General features: G+C 33.3%; 1 protein-coding gene across 6 annotated transcripts in view; it reads left to right on the forward strand.

Annotated features, from left to right (window-relative positions):
- sick (sickie) overlaps window positions 1-25,802 on the forward strand; it is a 175,706-nt gene that overhangs the window by 95,714 nt on the left and 54,190 nt on the right. For all 6 annotated transcript variants that reach the window (XM_070652545.1, XM_070652540.1, XM_070652542.1 and 3 more), the window contains 3 exons: window positions 9,614-9,744; window positions 9,828-9,927; window positions 12,432-13,895. In XM_070652545.1, the coding sequence (XP_070508646.1) occupies window positions 9,614-9,744; window positions 9,828-9,927; window positions 12,432-13,895 (1,695 nt within the window). The remainder of the gene's footprint in view (window positions 1-9,613; window positions 9,745-9,827; window positions 9,928-12,431; window positions 13,896-25,802) is intronic.

Genomic DNA, 25,802 nt, shown 5'->3' on the forward strand with positions numbered 1-25,802 from the left:
TATCGTCCAAAAATCTTTCAAAATCGGACCGAGTTTTTCGTGCGAAAAAAAATCGTCCAATATCTTGCGAAAATCTGGCAAAATCGGACGGACCAAAAAGTCTGGCGAAAATCTTTCCATTTTGGCTCAAGGGATACGGTGACAAAGGTTCCCTATTGAACATGGTATGCTGTCCGGGCTGTTTGAAAAATCGGAAGAATGCAGCGTCAGATCAGCGTGACTCTGAAGCCTGCGTGTTTATGACCTAATGTCGGATTTCACCTAATATTGCTAAACCCAGAGTCACTTCTGACCAACACTGGATATTTCGGTTTATTTTTAAACACAATGTGCCTTGAGAGTAAGCTTCTACTAGTATAGAACTCAAAATTAGTAACGGCAGTGGCCATTAATACTCAACTTCTTACAAAATTAAAGATGAAAATTTCAATATAAAATCCTGCACCTTAATATGAAACATAAGCCACTCCTAAAATACACCTTTAAGCTTCTACATTCGATAAAAAAGCATAAAACATATCGAATATGTTGACCTCTTTTTCACAGATTTAATGTCTACACAATTTCCATGTTATACCTAATTTGCAGATCTGATTGTTATTTGTAACTAATGCACAAGAATGAAAAGTTATTAGTGAATATATCAAGACAGCAGATAATATGCATCTTATCAATTTATGACTCTGCATTAAGCAACATTAAGCAAAGGAACACTTTATTCAGCTCAATAGACAATGACTTTGGATTATATATACTCAAAGTTATATACTTGATGCACATCGTCTTAAATTGTCATTCACATAATAAAAATGTCTTGCTTAATATACATTTCATATGCATGTGACTTTAAATGAGCAAAGCAAAGTGCTCTTGGTTATAGCAGATGACTTGCATAAGTCTTTCAAGCTTTATTGAAGTTCCTAGAAATATAATTATTGTCTTGACTTTCTAGGGATTCTTATCGTATCAAATGAAACGGAATAAAGTAAGGATAAGCAAAAACAAAAACATTCAAACAGAAACAAAGAGACATAAAGCTGAAGACGGAAATAATGCTCTAAGCATTTATCCAATTAAACCAAATCGGACATGGCTTTATTTCTTTCTTTTTTGTTTTTGATTGGGAATGTTCTTAAATGTTGTATGGGCAATGACATGTTAAATATCCAAGCAGGTAAATAGACTGCTTTTAGGTATCGTAGAGGTCTTTCTGCACCAAACAAGCATGTTTTCTGTATGTTAGGAATAGCTTCAAACCCTTAGTGTCGTAGCCAGAGCTTGAAGTTGAGTTGATTGCTTCGAACTCTGGTTATAGCACATGAAAGCTAATGGGATCCAGAGCAGTCTAGCCAGAGTGGTTTTAAGGGCCGAATTACCTTCTTTAACCGAAAATTTCTATAACCTTCTTACTCACTTACTTCGCTGACCGTACATATCAAGTGCAATCCATGGCCTCCATGATATGGTATCAAAAGCTGGCTTTATCGTTTGCTTCCGTCCTGAACTTCCTGAAATAATAAAAACCATTATTATGCTCCTCCTATCCATTACTTTTACTATGGAACCAAAAAACCCTCATCATACATCTGATATCCCCACTTCCCCCTAATATCATACGTCATTTACGAACAACTCTATTTCATTAATTTGAAAATAGAAATAAGAATAAAAGTAGAAAAAACAGGAACTAAGATGAAGAGTGTGAGAAAAACAATAAATCACTTTTTCAGTTTACACACAGAGACCAGACCAACAACATTTAAGCCACAAAAATACATTAATTCTGACTTTAAATCGAGAAAAAAAATATATCTGCACTTGAATCTGTATGAAGGAATTCCATTTAGGGGATGAAAGAAATAAAAACCCCAGAAAATCAGAGGAATAAAAACTATTAGAATGACATTCGGACATGAGAATGAGATGAATATTCTCCATCCAATGTCTACATCATTTCCTTTTGGGGCTCATTTTTCATCATTCCTCGTCATCTTTCAAAAGGCAAAAAGGCATGATGTCCGAAAAATGAAGGAACGAGAAAATCTTTTAAAGTATAAAAGAAGGAACGAAGGAAGGAAAAAACTTTTTTAATTTTCATCTATTTGATTCTGTTTGCTGTCTTATTCATTCCTATTTCGCATTTCCCTCATCTCTTTATGCATGAAATACAGCACAGATTTACGAGATTCGTTTTCTGTACCTTTACATTTGAGACTCATTTGGATTATTGCTTATAATCAACAGTTTCCGTTTTATTCTTATGTTTTACAAGACAAAGCACAGCAAATAGATTCTTTTGCATCCACAATGTACGAGAAAAAGAATTGAAAATGTAACCTCATGTGTATTAAATTGAAACAGGGCTGACTATGAATTTATTTTCATTTTTATAGCTTCTATCATTGCAATGTTGGCAAAAGTTGTCTCGGTGCTCAATTACCGAATGAATCTGCTGTCTGTACATTGAATTGCTGATTTATTGTCTATTTTGGTTCCTTTTTTTTCATTCCTACTCTCTCTCTCTCTCTTGTCAATCATAGTGTTAATGGATATGTTTGGATTGACTGAACTTTATATTCTTCGGATGTGATTTAAGTGGATTTTGGCATTGTTCATGGGATTATTTTCAAAGGTTGAACCTTATGTGCATTAATGAACAAGTCATTAAATTTATGAGTTCAAAAAGATCTTCATTATTAAGTATAAGAGTCACTTAAATTGAGGACTAAAGTGGATTTTTGATACAGATCCGGATTTAGTCAATGACTTTGTAATCTTTTTGAGAGAAATTTCTAAAATTAGAGGAATCGGCCAATAAAACACTCAATTTACCTGAATTCAAAATTCATCATCTTATTCAGTCCACATCTATATAGAATCGTAAAACTTAGTTCACAAAATGACCTATAACTAACTTAAATAATTTACTCTGTATTTTACTCAAACGAAATGTAAACAAAGAGGGCAAAAACTATGTTCGTTAAATTTAACAAAACCAAATCAAGCGAAATTTAATAATAGAAAAACCGTTAAATGGAAAAAAATTCAAATGAGCAAGTCAAACATACAAAATCAGAAAAAAAAACATGCAATTTGAATAATTATTGTTATTAATTACTGAGAAACCACGACAGAATTCCACATACTTAGGTTCAAGACTAAACAATAGAATCATTACCAGCTTAAAACCAGTTCCAAATCACATTACTACCCCTGGGAAACCACATTTAAAACTAATGAGACCATCAACATCTTTGAAAACATTCAACTTAGAGATCTCTATCCCTCACACCTCTTACATTAGCAATGACATTCATATGGCATCCACTTACTAGATGGTTTTCATTTAAACACACATTCATTTATAGATTTTCATTATCCTTAATTTTCCCTTTCTATCTGCATTTACATAACCATAATATCATAGTCTTCATTATCATTGTGGATGCTTATGCGTCACCAGATGTTGATTATTGTATACCCAATCTGATGTGTGTGCCGAACAAGAGGAACAAAAAAAAAAGATTTTAATTAACTTTGTTTTTATAATTAAAATTCAAATAACTTTGTGGATTCTCAGTTTTTTTTCTTGCCTGCACGCCTGCCGATTTCTCTATCGAGAACAATGGTTTGGCTAAGCAAGGGGTTGTTCACTTATTATGTAAGGCTTTTGCAAGGGTATCTAATAGACAGTAAAAAGCAGCAGTGGCATGGTGGTTAGAGTGCCGGACAATCGACCGACCCTAACGACTCAGGTTCGATCCCAGGGAAATTCATGTCAGATTCGGATGCTTTTTCACTGTTCCTAGTTCCAACTCGGTTTGTGCATTCGCAACATACAAATTGTAGTTAAGCACACAGCCTGGGTCATGCAACTGTGCAGAGCTTAGGCAATGAATTCTTCATGTTACTCAATAAGTGAACAGCCCCCAAATGAATACAATAATTATAATAAGCAATATCCTATTCATATTGTGATTGTTGTTAACAACTGCTGCTTACGACATATTTCTATGGAACGAGAACTATGTGTAGCTATCGATTTATACAGTTCAGTTGCTATTTGATTTTTATATTCTGATTGAAATTCAATGACGTTGAAAAATTTGTTGCTATCTCCTCAAATTACACAATGCATGAGACATAAACTTGCGCAAATGTTGACTATCGTACATAAAAGGCTAAAAGCTTACATCATTGAATCACCTAATAGTTACATTAGTGGAAGAAGAATAAAAAAATAGAGAAGCTATAAAAAAGCACCAGCCTTTAAACAAGTCGTAAATATTTATTAGTTCCTTACATTCTTCACATTTATCAAGTCTCTACATTCACTCTATTGTTTCGTCTCGCATCATCAGTTGGTATTGCACCTTAAAACTTCCTCTTAACGTTCTTCTTATTCCTTCATCTCGATTCCATGCCAAACCGATAAATTTCAGTCGTGGCAGTTTACTCAACTATAACAATAATAACGATGACGATAGCTATACTTCACACGGAAGGTGAATTTGTTAAGAAAGATGCTTCCTATTAACTTGTAATTTTGTGGCGCTGAAAAGATAAATAGACGAACCTGTTATGGCTATAGAAGTTTAATGTCTAGACTTTTTCAATATTTTCTTCTTTGTTGTTCAGTTTGATGGCTATTTCTGCTTTAGAACTTTAGATTTTGTTTGCTTTGAAAAGAGCCAATTTGTTAAGAAATTGAGAGGAAGTTCTTGCCTCAGAAATTGAAAGAACTTGAAGATGACTTGGATTCTGTGTTGAAAAGTCGACAAGACTCCATATAAAGTTTAAGTCCTCTGCTTAATATGGAAACAACTATTAGTCAGAATTTGAGATTCAAAACAATGATTCTTTTACGAAGACATGCGATGGCAATGTCTGCACTAAGAGCAGAGTTCGAAGTTGACATCATATAGGTCGACTTAACTAGACTTTCTTGGAGCTGACTTGAGTCGAATCAAATCAAACTGAACCTAACTTAGTAACCATTCTAAAAAGCACAAGTTGATTAATCGATCCAAAATCCGGCAGCAGGCATAATTCAGACTTAGTGTCGAATTTAAACCGAATTTGACCGGCACCAAGTCAGAGTCGCGCCTGTCTGAAGATATATTTGATCAATTTGTGTCATTCGAGCATAGTCGTTAATAAATAGCGATCTAGTCTACATGAAGCTATTCTGACTATAAGCATTGTAATGACTTAAAAGGGCATACAACTACGAAGCTCAGAAAATTGTTAGGTTTTGAAATTTGAATTACAAAAATACGTTAAATTCAAATTCAACAATTCCGTTGAGATAAAAAATATGTAAAAAGTTCAAAAATGCGTTCCATCCACAAACTCAAGAAAATTCCAACACTCACAAAGTTCACAAGCCTGATGCTTGTTTCCTCTCAATGCAATAAACAAGTCAAAATTAGTGCAAAATTAATCACATCGTCTAGCTTCTGGTTTGTTTAAATTGAATAGTGCAATTTTTGCTGTTTACATTAAAGAGTCTAGAGTCTATATTTTTAATTTACTAAGTTCACTACAAGAACTATACATTTTCATAAATACCACGATGCTGTTTCATTAGACATAAACTTCATTAAAATTTTCCGCTCTGTTTCCGAATAAAATTTTCCCAAACATGAATAAAAATGTTTCCATATTCTGAACTGAAACAAGAGCAGCAATAAGAAAATTGAATAAAAATGAAAATGTGAAAGGTTGGAGTGATTTTGAATGAGAAAGGTCATATGAGCCCCATGGGCAAAGTTACTTCTTTTTGCTGCTTTTTTTATGTTGAAAAAATACAATATTCTCTGTTATTTTTAAAGACAACATTAATTAAATGTTTACCCATTGGTGAAAATGGAATTAATGTGTAGAAAGGAAGTAAAAAAATAAGCATTACCTTTTTTTTTTTAATTCCAAAGTTTGAATTATACACAAAAAGCAGAGCAATAAGAATTTTTTTGTGAATATATATAAAGGATGAAAATATGACATAGAACTTGAAAGTGAAGGAAAAAAGTGAAAAGGCAAAAAAAGCAAGCCTTTAAAAGTAGCATTTTTGGTAATAAAAAATGGGTAATTCATCTTCGAGACGTGAAAAGGGCAGAAAATGTCGCAGCCTTCCGAATTCTCCTGCAATCAAGCAAAGGTAAAAGCATTAAGTTCATCAAATATTTAATTTTCTTTAAAATTTACATTATTTTAGTACCATTTTGGATAGGATTAATTTTCATTGGGACCGTTCACTTGTTACGTAACTCTCTTTTATGGGGGTTTGAGCTTTAGATTTTGTTATGCTTTTGGCAATACCGATTTATTTCTTTAGAGTTCCCTAACAGACAAATAAACCACTTTTAGGTACCGTAGTGGTCTTTCTGTACCATGTAAGCATGCTATAGGCCTGTTAGGGGATTTGTTCGACTCTAAAAGGTTTAAGAATGAAGAGCATATGTTGCCTTGTGCCATAATTAGTTTGACAATACCATGCCCTAACCCCTCCTTCTCGTGGTGAGAGATCATTAGTCCAAGCCACATAGTGGGGCAGAGATTAACAAGACACTAGTTTTGCTAGGCTACGTTGGCCTAGCAAGCCGCCAGCAATAATCCCAATGATAAGAAACGCAAAGTAAAGCGTAACGAGCTAAAATGCTGCAAATTAGAAACTAACAGAAGTTATCTAAAGGCAGATCCAGCGCTTGATGAACTCAAAATGTAGCAATGAGCCCTCGTTCGCATTTGCCAATTAAGTAGTAAGTAAAGCGTACCGGACTGAATTTAATTATCAAAGGTCAGCCAGCAATAGAGTTAATTTTAGACGCCAACTTAGAGACTCCATGGATCATTGATGATCTGTACGGTCAACGACCCAAGTAAGCTCTGTACGAAAAGAGAAATAAGCAAGACGTAAGTAAAGGAAAGATCACAAATAGCCGGCATTTTAAAGTTACGTAATAAATGAACAGCCCCTTCAGAATGTTATGGATGTACAATAAAATCCATTCGATTGGATTTTAATATTGACCTTAATACAAATAAATCACTGAACTAGGTAGTGATATACACAAATGGTATTAATAAATTGCTGTAATTAAAATGAAAATCCCTATTGGACATAAATACGATTTTCATTATTGCTCATGGTGATATTGCAATAGCCTCATAAATTCCGCACGTAACGGCCACATTTATGATGACAAATTATGAGAAATTATTAGAATTGTGATTTATGGTAGACTTTCACTAAGCAGCATTTAGTAGGAAATTGTTCATACATAGTTCTATGCCAGCATAAAAAAATCCACCTCTCACTATGTCTCATTCTTAGTTGAAGTTGAAATTCAGGTAGCTTATTTACTTAACTTTCTTGTTGCCTTTTATACTCTATTCTGCATCAACGAACTTTAATCCGATTCCACAATGCGAATAAAGAAATGGAAATAAATTATTTATGAAAAAAAAGTATGAAATCATCTGTAAAATATTTATTAGTATATATTCAACATTTATTGCATAAATATGCAACACGAATTTTTCATATATTTTTTTTTTTTTTCTTCTTTCCATTCTGTTTATATTATAAGCCAGTAATCTATATTCAGACGATGGCTTTATGCTGACTGTTGCCAATATTCAAATATTGTACATGCTTTATTTGTTGTATATATACCAGCCACATGCAGAAATTTTTAATAATAATTTTATTGAATATGAACCCGCATAAAATGATTAGGAATGCGAGGTGGCAAGAAGGGTTTATTGGAACTTTTAGAATGGACGAGAAAGCTGGGTTGTTGATTTATGCTGATAATTATAAAGTTATGGAGTGCTTCTATTAAGTTGAATTGAATTTCTTGTACTTTATTCAAATTCCTTACCCAAAGAGAACAGCATGATCGCTAAGGCACAGCTATGTTGCCGAAACAACGTTGAAGACATGAAATTGCTATGACAGCATCATGATATCAAATTTTGACCAATTTTAAGGAGAACAGAACGATTTGTTGCATTGTGTCGCTCGGACTACTTACCCGAATAGTTCAAGTTGGCCAATCGATTCAAAATCTAGCACCAAACAGGGTAGACCCTAGAATTCAATCCTAATTTCACACCAAGTCAGAATCACGTCAGTCTGGGTCCTGATTTTTGATCGATCATACGATTTGTGCTATTCGGGTTACTTACTTCGCTGTCCGAATAGATTGATTGTTATTCATGCCATGCCTCAATCCGATGGCGCCTTAAAAATTGCTCGAGGTCAAAAAATTAGAATTCAAGATTCTAACGGACTTTTCTGATTCAAAAAAAAAACTCACAACTGACGATTTTTTTTGAATTTCCAAAAGCCGTTAAATTTTAACTTCTTTGCAAATTTCGGCGGTTTGTCTTATTATTAACATGGCATTTCATGTCATGTTAAGGCATTCATGTTAGAAAATTAACATGTCTTATCATTAACATGGAAAGCTAGGCAAATGTCAAATAAGACATAGTTAACTACTATCAGCTTTTCCAACTCTGGACTTTATTTCAATGAGTCCAGTCAAAATTAATGCTTAAATCTTAAAAATTCCAACTTTATCGTATATAAAATGTAAATATTAAATAATGCTTGCATTTATTTTGCTATAAATTGATAGTAAGCTCGATACGAGCGTATTAAACATATCGACAATACGGCAATCATGTTTTTTGCGGCACCACCAACAGCAAATAATACACAAAAAACATTCATGTGAATGAGAACGACCTGTGTATCATAAATTATAAAATGTTTGTTAATAACTGAATAAGAGAGGATGTTGAGAATGAGACAGAATATAAACAGATTTAGCCAATATGGGGATACGATCGAAAAATGCAAATTGATTTATTTTTGCAATGTATCGCCTTTAAATCCATTGTTTTCTAGCAAGTCTCACATTCATACCGATATGCCAAATGCGCCATGAATAAAGAATGTCTATAAATTGTATTTTCGTGCATTGTCCTGTCGCATCGACTAATTGTTATGTTTATTGTGGCCTCCTCAATATATTCAAAAATTCCAAAAAGTCCGTTTGTCGGAAAGACTGTGAGAAATTCAATTTCCATGTCTGCATTTGATTCCATGAAATTAATTGCATTTTATCTCCTGCATAATCCTCTGTGGACTAGGATAAAAATTGGATAGAATATAAAATTTGACACAAAAAAATTATAAATTAATATCATATGGATACAGATTACATTAATTAACTCGTAAGCTACCCAGTGCCTGAACATACATCATTTTTCAAGTATTCATGAATCAATTAATTTTTAAGCAGCATGTGTATGCATAATCAATGAGCCTACCAGCCCGATAATCCTATTAATTATCATTCTATACCATTATGATTATGTGGGACGCAATTAACACAATTACTTTAGGGAGAGAAGTTCATCTCATCTACATACATGGATATGTGTATGTGTATACAGGCACAGACAATATCTTCCATGAAAATTGGATTAAATTTTTAATTTTATATCATTGAGCACTTGATAGACAGGAGAGCATTGATGATCATGTGTCTATGCAAAATATTTTAATCCTGTCTCCTTTTTATTCATGCCTTTACAGACAACTGCCAGTTTATACAAAAACAGCAAATGGAGCAACAGCAATTCCCTTGCCGGCTACTGTCCTTGTAACAAGAAGATGTCCACCGGATAAAATACGACCCTTACCACCCACACCAAATCATCAATCATGTATGTTTTAAGCACAATTTATTTTGAATGGACGTCCATCAGTCCTTATGTTGTATATGATATATATTTTCATTTATTTATAGCAATTCCATCGAATAAAGCAGCATCAGGAAGTCCATCGAATGAAAGCAGTCGGCCGAATAGTCCGCCTGATAATAATACACCGACAAAAAATGGAATCAGGTAATAAATTTTAATCAATTTTCAGGAAAAACTTAATCAAGTGATTTAAAAATATTTGCTCAATTTTTAAAATTCAGATAAGCTAATTATTGGGTATTTATTTATTTATAAATTTTCCGTAATTTCACCCCTTAATGACACATCCCCGACAGTTGAACAACTTTTTTTTGCACTCGCATAGTTATGCGATTGTTTGCGATTAATTAAAACTTTAAGCGAGCAAATGAATGGATACAAAATCAGGATTTACCACTTTGCAAAAATAAAATCAATTAAAATTGCTTTTTTTTGTATGATTTATTGTCAATTTTTGTATGTGATTATCATTTGCATATAATTATCACACATTTGCGAGTGAAAAAAAGGCAACGAAATGTATTAAAATTAAATTCATGCTTTAATGCAGTACTGGGCAACCTATCTGTCGCGACACACCTTGGTGGTAAGCTTTGACCAAAAGATACAGTTCATGGCATTTCCAAATGACATACTAGTGTCCCGCGACACTCAGGTTACCCACCACTGCCATAAAGCTTCAATAATTCTGAATAATGTTGAGTTTTATTCCATACTTAAAGAAATTCATGAGGTTAACAAAAAGGGTTCATTCCTTTACGACCGAAAATAAATTATTTTTGTTCAAATAAAATATTCAGGACTTTCAGTCGTGATTCATAAAATATTTTTGATATGAGAAAACAACTTCTGAAGTTATTCTCAAATATTCAGGAGTTTGGAATTAATAAATAGAATTTATGAAGGGTTTCATTCTGTTTTTGTCTTAAATATGGAATCCTTCTTCTGAAATTAATTGACTCAAGGCAAAACTTTTGGGGTCTTTAAAACGTTATGGTGCTGAGCAAAATGCGAATTTACGACAGTAATTTAATTTTCTGTCGGAGAGCCAATTTGAAGCTTTACTAGGTCAGATTCTGAGGCTTTAATTTTTGCAGACTCAGAAATAATTTTTCTATTTTAGTTGATAGAAAAATTTTGTTGTTCAAGTTTAGTGCAATGTCAAGGATATTTTTGTGACGTAAATAATGCTTTATAATTTCTTTCATGTCCGCCAACGCATATGTGCAGCATAAGCCTCCAACATCATCATCATCATCAAATGTTGCATTGAAAAATTCAAATACATCTAGGATTTTGTAACAGCCTTTTTTTGTAACGACATTTTGTAACGAGGGGGGAGGGTCTAGAAATTCGTTTTTTTGCGTAACGTAATAAGTGAACGGCCCCAAATTCAAACTGAACTTTTGTATAAAAAGGGGTTTTCAACTAAGCACAGTAAACAATATTTAAATTTCCAATAAACGTTATAAAACTTTTTTCTCATTTTTACGCTTCAGCACTTTATTTATAATCTTAAGAGCCTTTGTTCAGCCTTCGTTCAGCCTCTGTTTACTTCTTAACTCAATCTTCAATCTTAAATTAACTAAAATTCCCTCAAAATTTTAAAATGCTTCATTGAGTCGTGTTTGAATTAAAATCTTCCCGTCAACTTGAAGTTGACTCTTAGTTTCAATGAAGTAAATTTGAAATTTCTATTGATCGCTATATGATATGGAATTTAAATTAATTGTTTGTCTCAGGAAAGTGATTTTAATTGATTCTTCCTGACATTTCTATTCAAAATCCATCCAAATTTGAACTCTTAATACACTATTTAACATTAAAGTAGAATACTAACAAGAATTTTAATCAAAGTAGCCATAACAAATATTTATTTTAGTTGATATCAGAAAATCCAGTTATTAACACAACCAATCCCTATACCAGTGGAACATCCTAGAAATTAATTGGCTGAGAATTTTATTCTTATTTCAATTTGCAATGCAAAGTTTATTCAAGATATGATAAAGAAGCGTTATAAACAGAACAAGAAGAATTTCAAGTAAAAATGCAAATTAAATTATTTAAAAAAAATTAAATCGTTTAGCTGCTCGATGAATGAACAAGAGGGTGTGAGAATGGTATGGAAAAAGGAGCAGTAGAAAGTTAATTATTTCAGATGCAATTTTCTCAAAAAAAAGAAGAATTTGAATAGAAAGCAGCAGAGATTTATAAAGCAGAATTTCCTGCTTTATCCGATGATAACTTAATTAAATATTCCAGACAGATCAGTTTAGTCATTTTGCCGCTTGAAAACTGTCAAGTAGTCAGAAATAATGTTTGTTGCTTCATACAAAAAAAGAGACCAAAAACAGATAGAGGAGAAGAAGAGAAGATTATTATGAGTCAACGAGAGTGTCTCCGTGTCGTGTTTTGCATGCTAAGTGTATATTTTGATATGATGATGGACATAATTTTTTGCTGATGCCTGTGTGTGGCGTCAAAAGGACAGGAAAAATAATTTTAATGTGTCATTTCCTTTATTGGGTGTATTTTTATATTCTCATTGAATATTTCGTACCTGCTATGAAATTTATAGACATGCAAAACTTTTTTCATCAAAACTGAACATGATACTCAACTTATCTATATTTATGTCTTTGCAGAGGCTCTAGTAAAATACCAAATCCACCATACACATCACCTCAAAATGGAAGCAACGGATCACTTCTTACAAATGCAAATTTACAGCAACAAGAGCAACAACAAATTCAACAGACGCCAACTAAGCATTCAATGTTGGGAAAATTGAAAATTTTCGGAAAGGACAAGTCAACAGAGAATCCAAAAACTCAATTATCTAAACGCACAAGCTCCAGTAGTGGCTTCTCATCAGCTCGTAGTGAACGAAGTGATTCAAGCTTAAGCCTTAATAATGAATCAACAAATATCCCAACATCACAATCATCATCAAGTAATAAAAGCACATCAACCAAAAAATCAGATACTGGTAAAATATCAAGTAAAGCTAAGGTTCCTGCACCGGCAACGACAATCAATAATAATACAACAACAGCAGTTAAGTCGTCGAAAGGCGACAAGAAAGATAAGAGTCAATTGAGTAATCAGGCAAAAGAGAGCAACGGTACAAATGCTGGTGCAAATACAGACATATCGCCTACGAAAGTGCACAAAATTCCACAAGCCAAATTGCAAGTGCCAGTGGGCCGCAAATCCGAATCAAAAACTGGTTTATCGTCACAACAGCAACAAGCAAAGGCATCGACACAATCGACATCAGTTAGTACCAGTATTCCAAAGCCGATGGCTGCAATAAAAGGTACATCGAAGACATCACAGCAACTTCAAGTCGAATGTGATGATATAAATAAAAATAATAATGATGTGATAAAAGTTGAAAAAGTGAGCATATCAGTTCAAAATAATAATGAAATAGTGCAAAAGACACAAATTGTCAATCCACTTGGCATAAGTCCATTACATAATCATCAATTACAAAATCAAACAAATAATAACAATATCAATGGCAATAACAATAATATTAATGGTATGCAATCAGCTACAGTTTTAATGAGTGATAGCTTACGCTTGACATCAACAAACAATCAATCCAATTCGTCTGATTCGAGTGTCATTTATCGTACAGCGTCTGCAACAATAACAACAGGCGGAACAGTAAACGATGCAAACATACATACAGATATTTATCAAATGCAATCACACACAAATCCAATTTCAAGTCGTAAATTGGAGAATTTCAATGATCCGTTGCTTATCAATGGCAATAAATACGGCATGATACCGGCAAAGGTAAATGGCGTTGTACAGACAATATTTGAAGATGATAAGGAAATAGCATCAACTATGGTTCCCATGAGATCCCTTATGCGTGGTTTTAACAATCACATGTCCTCTCCATCACGAATGAATCGTACATTGAACGGTTATTATGAGGAGAATGGACAAGGATATTGCAGTGATGGCGATGCATTTAGAAAATCAACAATAAGATATTCAGACATTGAAAATGGATATTTATCAGAGGGACCACACTTTTTAAGCATACTCAGGAATCGACCTCAAATGCCATCCACAATTGCTGAAGAGCGGTGAGTAGCCTCCTTCCTATCTATATGCTGAACTCATTAAATTTGCGTTAAATCGATGGCAATATGCCAGAATGTTTTGACAGACAAAAAAGCGTGACTGTTATTGCTTAAAGAATGAAACTAAACCTTATCCATTGCGAATTGCGGATGATATTATTGCCTTAAAAGAAAGTTTCGTGAATACGGATTTAGTTACACTTAAAGCTGATATCATATACCACAGATATAAAATGAATTTTGATATTCATACTTTGTTATAGCTTATGATCAATAAAATATTTATTTTGTGTCTCATTTTCGAGGTAAAGCATCTTTCAAGTTTATTTTTTGGAAGCATTTCATGACATTTCATGATTTTCCAAGAATCTATAAATTTATTATTGCAATTTTTATGCCTTGCTACTTTATATGAAACTAAGAATTGTGAAATTATTCCACTCAGGTGCCACAACTTTTCAGACTGTGAAAAATAAGTCTGAATATCTAGTCTGCTCATTTGAAAATAATAATTCAAGTTTCAAGTGTAGAATAATGAAGGAGGTCATTCAGCAATAATGTTCCTTTGGTATTTGAGGACAAAAGAGACGTCCCGTAACAGGCAAAGATGCCGATTCAGGTACTGTAGTGGGATTTCTTGGGAATTGCTATACTATGAAAGCATGCTCTTTGACTAAAAGACGTCACTATAGAGCAATTCACTTACATATAACGTTATGTGAAAAAGATTGAATTCAAGTTCCTTACCCGAGTGGCAAAATATTGACAACAGAATTTTCCACCATTAACATGAATGGAAATTAGGAGCTATGGTGTCGTCAGAGTCTAACATCGAGTCTTACAGTTAATGGAGTGACGAAGCGATGCCCTAGTATTATCCTGCGGGAAGATGCTTGTATCTTATAGTTACTTACTTACTTACTTCGCTGGCCTTACAGATCAAGTGTGATCCATGACCTCCCTCAGTCGGCACCTGAAGCTGGCTCTATCGCTGGCTACCGCTTGTCAATTACCAATTCCAATCCAATTGTTAAAGGACCTAAAACTTGTTTAAATATGATAGAAAGTTGGACCAGCTATTTAAAACAATCTGCAATATGTGGTTCTAAAGAACAACATTAGTCTTAAGCGTAAAGCTTAGCAAGCCCATCCTCATTTATCAATCTGAAGCTACAAAACATAAAAAGAAAAGTCAAAGGCCTGATTATTCATTGATGATTCATTTCTAATCATAAAAATTCGTACAATAATACCTAAAATATTCTGCATACCTAAGCAAAATGACGCAATAATTATTGAAATATTGGCCACAAACAAAAAGTTCTCATGGTTCTAAACTATGTCGAAATTTTTGCATTTCCAACACAAATTAATTACTAACTTAAAAGCTATCAAATAACAAATGTAAAGGGCTGAATTATTAAAATGCATATTCAATTTGTGCAATGCTCAGCATGGAGCATCGGATGCTAATAAAATGGAATTAAAAAAAATAATATTGAAATTGAAAGTTTACAGTCATACGCTAATATATTATACATGGGAAACGTAAGCGCTCCGTTTTTTTTTTTATTTCATATCATGACATAATTAGATTGCCTTCAAGCTGCGCTCCGTATTACGTGCTGTAAACATTACTAACGTTGAAAAACACACATGTAGCTGTAGCTGCATAGAAAATTTATTCTCGTGCATGCACACACTGCTAACAGCTAACCATAGCGTTTTTTATCATGAAAGTTACCTTTATTTAGAGCAAGCGAGCAGCACAAAAAAAAATGAAAATTTCTGCATGCTCATCACATTTACACTGACATTAATCAAAATGAATGTCGACAATTTTTGCACATGTATCTAAAATGGCATCTTATTGAATGCAATTCATGCGATGATACTTTTTGCCATTAATTTTTTTTTAAAACCATAAAATGCATAGAAATATCATGAATCAATGTATATAAATGTCGCATCCATAAGCTTTATTTTTACTTCCATGTATGTTACACATTACATGCTGCTTATTGGAAACGCATTGAAATGACAAATCCACATCTCATTGGATACATATTAAAGTATATTTTGACAGAATAATGAATAAAAATCCTTTTAATCCATTATCATCATTCTGCTCATTGGAAATTCAACATTCATCTTTACGATATGATGTCCACGACCATACATACATATACATTGTAAATCCTAATCCTCCACAATGGCAGAAAAGGATATTCTTTTACTCTTTTTTTTGATTGAAAGCATTTAATTTATTTTCAATTACATGTGGATACCTATATGTATGTATGAATAGATGAATTTTCATGCTACATTCGTTACATCTCATGGTGAAATGGTAAAAGTTGTTAACTATCTCATTCTTCATAAATAAATCATATTATGGGATGGATTTGGGGATTTAAGTGTCTCGATAGTTTTACTTGCTATTTAATGGCAGGGTTGTTAGCTTGCTTACTAACTTACTTGCTTGGGTGGGGTGCATATGGGTCCATTGCCTCGCGGAAAGAATGTCTTAAGGCGACTCTATCCTTCAAGAACTTCTGTTACTGTCCAATCCAGGAATTCTTGATCTTCCTCGAAAGACTTAGTAAACCTACAAATTTGGCTCAGAATCTAAAAACATCTGCTACCATAGAGCCTAGAGAGTTATACCTTATTGTGAGAGACTGTTGAGCACCTTATGTGCCTCAGTACACTGGTGAACATTTTCTGGAGTTGGATAATACCGTGACATAAAAAAGGTTGCTCACCACTGTTGTAATGCAATAGAGGGCATATTGTAAGAATCCTATAGGATAAGTCCGGAAAGCACACAGAGTAGAAAAGTCAAGAAACCCAACTTCTGGCCAACGGGACTCTAGTCTGCGGTGAAATCTGCTGATTTTCGTTGAAATCCAACCTTCCGGTCAGTAATACAGCAGAAGTCAACCCTTATTAAACCATTTAATTTCATTTTCTTATACCTTGTACTCAACTTCAACTCCGTCTGCGAGTACCACATGATAAATCGATTTTTAGCTCCCATAAGATCCCCTAATAAACCAAAAAGAAGCAGAATCTTCACACTTAATCTTAAAATTAAATTCAGGATGTGTAACAAGCACGCACATCAAAAACACATGTGTTCGTGTATGTGTATAAACTGGTGAAAGAATGTTCCTAAATTAAAGACTGAATGGAAAATGTCCTTAATCTTTTTCGTTATAGGATGGATGAAAAAAAAAAAGAAATCTCCATCTAATGGGATTTTTCTGCCTATTTTTTTCATCCTACTGCTTTTTCCGGTAAATATCGTGAACGATTAAGGGGTGGAACGGCATGAAATTGACTCTCTTGAAGATGTCTTACACATGATGATGATGATGGTGGAGCATAGATGGATGTGTAATCTTATCTGTTTACTTCTCAAAATCCCTCCCCTTAATATGAAGAATTCACTTTTATTTCCGGCACTGGAATAAATGCTTTCAGGCATTAGTTGAGCAAATGTCGCGTTATGCTCGAAGGGGGAATAATGTGCTTAAGGCACAACTATCATTACAAACTTTTTTTTTCCATCCATCTACAACAAAGTAAACACATCACACGCACCACATCAAGATGATGACTGTGAAATGTAATAAGAAATTGCTGAAAGATTGAAAAGTATTACGAATGGGAGAGTAATGGCACTTTTTTGAAGTCACTTCTTCTAGATGATTTCCTTTAAGCCGATATCATCATTTTTGACATCAATTTGCGGATAAGAAGAATTTATGAAGATTGAAAAAAAAAAGTATTTAGGTACCCAGTGAGTTAGTCATCCTTACAAGTCAGTAGAAACTCATTTAAAAATGTTCATGTTCTGCTTCCTCATGTGATTCATCTCTTCCAAAAAAAAGAATTTTTCTTCCCTTTTCCATTTCTTACTGCTTCTTTCACTCCTCAATGATTGCACGCAAAAGCCTTTAACATAAGTGGTTGTTATTCATGTTTCATCAGCAACAGGATTTCATTTTGTGTATAGGCAAACAAATAATAATAAGAATGCGTGTAGATGTATATATATATACAGTTGCAAACGATGTGCGATGAAAGCATTTTATGTATTATTATGGTCTATGGATGCGTGAATAAACGCCAAAACATACAGAAACAAGAAGAAGAAATGAACAAGAAGCATAAAAGACATAAAAATAAATTTTATCAGCAGGAGAAGAAGAAGGAAAATTCTTGCTGTCTATACCTCACTCCTGTATTCTGGATGTTCCTTGTAGCATGTATGAATGAAGACAGTTGAAGAATATTTAACTGTTAAAGCAATGCAAGCATGTTTGCCTTCAATATTTTTATTCTTTATGAATTTCTTACCATTGATATCACCATCAGTGAGGAAAGATTGCCCCCTTATTGTATATCGTGCAGGGGTGCACCACCTTTTGTTTTTTGTGGCACACCTTGATTTGAAGCATCAATCAAAGTTTCACCATTGAGTATGGTTCATGGCATAACTTGAAATTTGTGGTGTACCGCGGCACAAAGGTTGCCCATCCCTGGTCCATAATAAGATGCAGTAATCTCAAGGGAGAATGAAAATTGTATTCTTTAAAGTCATAAAAAGAAAATTCCTTACGTTCAGCCCCAATTCAAACACAACAAGGCAAACAGATATCTTCTTTAATCGACGTTTGAGACGAAAAGGCAACGAAGAAGCAAGTGAAGGAAGTTCATTGTTATAGAAAATTGAATTGACAAAAAAAATTTATATGTTTACCGATGGAAAGCACCGATGATATCGTCCATAATGTTGAATTATAAAATCCATAAATATATGTTCTATCTCCAATATTTTTTTTTAGTTCATCCCCTCATTCTCGTTTATTTATTGTTGTGTTGAGTACATTTGCCCCAAAACGAAAGTGCTTATACTTATTTCTCTCAAAGGTTCAATCAGAAATTTATGACACATATTTCGTAGGCACTCAGTTTTTCATAAATTTTACGCACAGTTATTCATATCTATAAAAAGAGATAAAAGGAACCGAAAAAAAAAATGTGAAGAAGAATTGAAACAAAATTTATGACACTCTGGGTTTTTGGTGCTTTAGAATTTTCATATATATTTTTCTATCTATGCCTTGACTATTGTGTGGATGATATGGATGTGTGTTTGAATATCAAAGAAATATGTGTACACAATTTAGGGTTTCTGATGATTCATCACTGATGATTATGTGCTGAAAATTTGGCAATTTTGAAAGCAGTTCTGTTGGTAGTTCTAAGGGTATATACTTGTCATTGGATTTTACAACTCTCAAGCATTTGCATAATGAACAAGCAGATTTGAGCAGACACATAGATAGTAGACAACTACACTTTCTTACTACGATTCGAGTGGAATCCTTTGATATCTAACCCTAAAAAGTATAGTCCAGAGCAACGAATTTTGAGTGTGAATCAAAAGTATATTCCGTGAATCTTAGTCTCATGCTAATAACAATCAACTATTAGGTTACCTGACCAATTATTCATATTCTAAGGACTCTGTATTCTTTATCAGAATAGCACATGATGTTATTCTAGGCATGATACTTAATTTAAATCGAATCTTATACGAAGTCAGTAACATGCCGGCCAAGAAGCGGATTTTGGACCGATAAACCGATTTGTGTTATTCGGGTTGTGTATCCCTATTGCCACTACATTTCCATCGATTTACTATTGATAGACCATTAGAAAAATGCCAATACAACAGGTATTAGCAGCAAATCTCATTGCTGATATCAAAATATGAATAAAATATAATCTCATTTTATCGGTATGTTGTGATTTTAAGCCATGAACTAACGTTACATTCCTCAGTAGCCTCAAAAATATGAAAGGAGTTGATGACAATGAGTTAAAGTTGTACCCCTAAGTGCCAAAGTAAAGGCATCTTGCTTAGAGCGTCTTAATAATTCAAATATTCTCAACTTCAATCCTTCAAATTTCCTGACTCCGCTTCATCCAAGTCTATCCCCAAAAATACATGAACTGAAAGCCAATGCCTTAGAACCGCTAACATAGCCATCCTCAATAAATTCTAAATATATAATTCATATCCAACAAAAATTATTACAATTGAAATTCGGGAATTTCGTGAATGAATGTAATATTTATTCATTGAAATAGAAAAGAATCGTCAAGTAGATATTGAACAGCACTTATTCACAGTCATGGGATTTAAAATCAAAAATTTGATAAAACGGGATAAAAGGCACTTGACAAAGTTCTCAACGCCTTATAAAAAAATATCCCATTTGTGTAGGCTGTTGTAATAACAAAACATATATGAATTCATGCAACCGCATAAATCTTCTTTTCAACAAGTTCTCTCCATCTCTTTTGTATTCATAAGCATTGGAACAAGTGGATTGAACAAAGGAATGAATGAATTTTATTTAGAAAATTGAAAAGGAATTCAATCAGAAGTGAGTGAAAGGTAGAAATTTTTTGCATTAATATTTAATGTCTTACTGTATAACAGGGCCTTGCAGGGGTGTAGCCAAGGGGGGAGGGGGTGGTGAATTTTGAATTTTTGTGGTGAGTTTTTAATTTTTTTTTCAAGAGTAAATCCTAGAAAATTGAAGAATTGTGAATTGTTTCCAAAAAGTGGGGGTTCTGAAAAAGCCCTACCCTCCCCCTCCTTGAATACTCGAACGCCCCTGCTTTGCACTTAAATTTATGAGTACTTTGTTGCCAAACAATTTTTATTCCTTTTTTTTTTCAAACTTCCATCCATTTCAATCATTTCATGAATACCTCAGCTGTGATTTTCATTCCCTTTTTTTGCATTTATGATTATGCATAATTGATGACGGCATGTTGGTGGGGATAGAAGTGAAACAACAAGTGTATAAAGGAAACGCGATTTGAGTGATGATGTTGCACATGTTTAAGTAAATAGCGATAGCAAGATAAAAAAGGGGTTTGCATAACATGAAATATACTTCTTAAGAGCCTCTTCTCTTTTTATACAGCACAAAAGACCGCATTTAGTAATACAACTTCACATGAAAGAATTCCATCATACACAAGTACCATTGAAGTTCTTTTTCATATTTTTTTGTATGTCTAAAACTTTTTCTAAAAGGAATAAAAATTCATTCACTTTTAATTTTCATGAAAATTAAATTTTCTCTTCTGCTTTTCATGTTTTTGTGGATGAAAAGTTTGTTCCGCTAAAAATTTTCTTTTCATTCTTTTTATGCTTTTGATATGGAGAAAATTTATTGGCATTGAAAAAAGTTTGTTCACAAATTTTACACAGCAATGATCTCGTTGGGAACAAATTCGAGTGGAAGCTTTAGGAAGCACACTCGAATTGGAGCTTTCTGCAGACTAGAAGCAATTTTAGGTATGCATAAATTTCATATGAAACTATTTTAATGCAGATGCTTATTCTCTTTTAAATAAAATGTGTGACAAATTTATTGTCAAACAGACCCGATTGCCACAAGTTTTCATAGCATATAAATGGCGACCACATGGCACTCTTCTTTTCTTCGCTGGCCTAACAGATCAATTATGACTGTAACTGGCACTATCGATGGCAACTGCTTGTAATTTTTAATGCCAAGTATATTACTATCTCTAAAGACAACGTACACTTTTTAAGGGCTGCCATGAATAACTTGTGCCGATCGAGAGAGATAGCTCGTTGGATCAGGCTCTGTGAGCAGAGAAAAGATTCATGATCAATCCTTCAATACACTGACCACACTAAGGTATTATTGAGGATGATTTGTATGTAAGGGTTTAAAATTCATGCGGAGGTTGGACAACTCAGCCTTATTATTGCAAAATGGACTTTGCGCTCATGGGTTCGAGACTAGGCGCATCCTCACCCGTTAGTTTGAGACCCTGGTGCACTGGATTTCACGGATCTGATTAACTGTAAGATTCCAATAGGTAAAATTCAAAAAATCTATTAAAATTCATCAAAAAATCACAAGCGTGCCTGAATTTAAAAACAAGCTTTAAGCAACACATAGCAACAGACACTCTTTCTATTTCGAAAGATAATATTTAATTTTTATTCTGTTCAAGCTTCCTTGCCTTCCAAACATTCATAAAACAAAAACTACTATCTAACAGAGTTTATTAGCAACATATTTTCAAATCAAACATATTCTAATCTATATCCGCATCAGATATCCTCAAATACACACATATGTATGTAGATTGAGGATGAAAATCCAAAAAATATACACAAAATATTGGAAAATTTTAATAATATTGTGTGTAGAAAAAGTTTTAAATTAAATTTTCTTAAACTCACCCTTTTCATCCCCCACCTCCCCCCAAAAGAACTAACTTCTTATTCCTTTTTCGTTTCAAACTTAATATTCCTCTACATACATCCTCTAACACTATATTGGTATTCTAAAAAGCCAGAAAGTTTAACTTATATACTGGTGAAAGGAAACCTTGAAATTGACATGGAGCAGTCGATGACAAAGTTTTTTTTTTGGTTCCTTTCACTTCCTTTTCTTTTCACTGTTGTTTATGGAAATTGGATTAAGTGTGGAGAGATGTGGCTTGATGATTTTATTAAGAAACTTTCAATGCATTACAATAAAATAATGAAGGAAGTCCTCACCTTTTTGTCTCACATATAGTAAATAAATCATAAGTATGTTGGGGTAAAAGTTTCTGCCTTTTTTTTAACTTACAAATAGTGTGGAAAATGATTTTTAATGCAGACATTATGACGAAATTATACAGGATAGACATCCCAGCTTTCTCACATAAAGAAATTAAATTAAGAAAGTTTCCTTTCTTCCTGATTTTTTAAAAAAAGTTTAAGATACACAAAAAAATAAATTTATGCAAATTCAATAAGATTTCAGGATAGAGGAATGAATAGAATAAGATTGTGTAGCTTGTCATGATTATTAAAGTGTCTTCAAAGAGCAATTTAATTTTAAAAAGAAGAACAATTTTTTCTAAAGATCCTTGAGATTGTATTAAGAATTAAATTGAATGAGGAGAGAATTGGAAAGTTTGAATAGAATACAGCACGTGAAGATATTGAAGATTAAAAAAAAAAAGAGAATTTTTGAGTTGAAGATTTTCGAATGTAGGGGGGCTTGATTTGACAAATATGTGACTAAAGTCGAGGAGTCAGAGTTTCATAGCTGTTTTACCGTCTTTTGGCGTTTAAGGCATTACCAATTGTAAAATCGTGAAAATTACATTAGGCGATTCCTTGTCGTATCGTACTTAGCACACGATAATTTTTAAATTTTTTTGTCGGTGCCCTAGCATGTCACTGCTCACAGATTGATACATATGCCTTTTGATGGAAATTGAATCCACTTTACCATAAATAGAATGATTCAGAGATCCGGTCTGCTGTTTCATCACTCAGCCACTGACACACGGCCTGACTTGCACTTGCAGAAATTCCTTAATACGGTTTCATACTCTAGATTCCACTTTAGGTTCTAGATTCGACTCATAAATTCTTGAGTATGGATATCCAAAGGAATTTTAAAACCCATGTCAGAAAATGCTGAGACTTTTTTAAACTTGTTGGAATTATTGCGAGTTTTCTCACCTTGCTTACCCGATCAACATACCTTGTACACTAGGGTACTGCTAGGGTGCCGTATTAACGGTGGGATTTCGATCAAATTTCGATTAGTTTTTTGCGTTTAACCGATTTGTGCTGGTCGGGTTAGAAACCCTGACAATGTAGAGCATAAATTTGGATCCATAGTTTTTCGAGCAAAATTTGTCACTATATTTCTATAGCAGTATCACCCAAACTATGGTCCAAAACACATGCCCATATCCCCCACGTCGCAAAAATTGAAAAATCCATAGTTCTACATCAAAGCTATTGAAATAAAATTCACTATTAATCAAAATCCATTGAAATAAATTCTCATAATTTAACACCCGTTACCAACTCAAATCTCTCCCTGAATTCCCCTTTCCCCACAAAGAAATATTCGAATATCGAATGAAATTCAAAAATTTTTCATCTCCTTTGTTTGCAATTTTGCCTTTATTTCAAAGAATTTTTATCCACACTCATTCTCCTTTTTAAATTAAAATCGAATTATGGAATTTTTGAAATTCTTTTAAGAGAAAATAAAAAAAAAATGAAAATTTCTTTTTTTCACCCCTAAAAAAGTACAAAATTTAATATTTTTTTTAATACCAGGAACAGCAACAAACACATTCCAAGTCGTCGGCAATATCATTTTTCATAATCGATTTGCAGTACAATACACGTACGTATAGATTTGAAGTTTGAAAAGCCAGATGTACATGAGGCATGATTGAAATTGATTAATTAAAAATGAAAAGTCATAAAACTTCCTCATCGCTTCCAATAAATTTAAGCTGTAAAATTATTGGTTCAATGGAATTTTATGTACGACATATTTTCCATTATTACCAATGGAACAAGATGAGATAATGGGGAGCAATTTATTGTGCTTCATGCTGAATAATTTAATAATTATTATTCATCTGTACTAAATGGTTTCATTTGCCATGCCAGGACTTTTTTTTATTGCCTCTGTAAAAAAAGAGAAATTCCTTCACTGTCATCAAAAAAGATTCATTATATTCACCCAACAATGCCATCTGCCCATCAAAACATTGAAACTGCACAATAAATTTTATCTCAGTAACGCATCAAATATCCTACCCCATCAATTTCCATTATTTTCACTTCCGCATTTTTTAGTACAACTACCTCCTTTTAATACAATTTAAATTAATGAAAGTTGTCGTGTGGGGCTGCACAAATAGGAGAGGGGAGCACGATGAAATTCTAGAAAGAATGATAATTTTAATCAAGATGGGTTCCCGGAGAGTCCATTTCATTATGGAATGTATGTTTGTATCAGTCGTTCTTAAACTTTATTGTGCTAGTGATACATTAAAGATCTGATATGAATTTTATGGCTTTTAATTCTTTTACTTGACTTTAACTCCTTAAGATTGGTATCTGGATGGCTGTTGTGAATCGATTGAAGATGATGCTTAACAGCGTCATAGCCAGGAAGAGGGTCATAATCTCTATTTTTGAGATTTCTAGATTTTGTGAGATAAAATTGGAAATTTTATGTTCGTTCCCAAAATATCTCAAACTGGGTTTAAGAGAGCGGTCTAAAAAGTACATTTTACAGGTCTAAACACTTTGCCGAACTGTAAAGTCCACCCTGAAACCACAGTCCTGTACATCTAAAACGAAGGAATCCAAGCCTATAGATATCTGCTTAATCCTTATTATAATGCATTCTTTAAGACAAATCTCAAAGATATTCCAAAAATCCAAGTGCATCGCAAATCAAAGGTTGTGAAACCCCGATTTTTATTGAAAATCATGAGATGTGAAACAGGAAGATGGGTCACACAAAATGTATAAGCATAAATATTGACTTTTTTTACACACCATTAAACAATTGTCCCATTATTTTCCCTCACAACCCCACCTTCTTTCCACCTAGTTTTTTTTCCTATGAAAATAATTTTATTTTTGCTTCCGTTTTATATTTTTTGACACCCACGGACACGTAAAAATAGAAAAAAAGGAATAAGAGAAATAGTAACAACAAACAGATGGGGAAGGGAAATAAGAAAAGAAGACAAAAAGTCACTTTTTAATTTGACAGCGATAACAGGTCGCTTGTCGCTCTTTGTTTTCCTCGGAATGCTTCGTTTCCTTATTTTTCACGGTTCATGTAGATTGTAAAAGGAAGAAGGAAAATCTTTAAAGTGAAAAAGAAGTTAAATTTGTTGAAGAGACGAAGAAGAAAGTGTGAAAAATCACAAAAAGCATGAAACTCGTTTGCTACTCCAGTAAACACATCGAAATTCCTCGTTCTGTACTTTTTTTTTTTCTTGTTGCTAGCA

This window comes from Chironomus tepperi, unplaced genomic scaffold, assembly GCF_022539635.2.
Source record: "Chironomus tepperi strain 1889 unplaced genomic scaffold, CSIRO-AGI_Ctep_v1 contig_48, whole genome shotgun sequence".
Lineage (NCBI taxonomy): Eukaryota > Metazoa > Arthropoda > Insecta > Diptera > Chironomidae > Chironomus > Chironomus tepperi.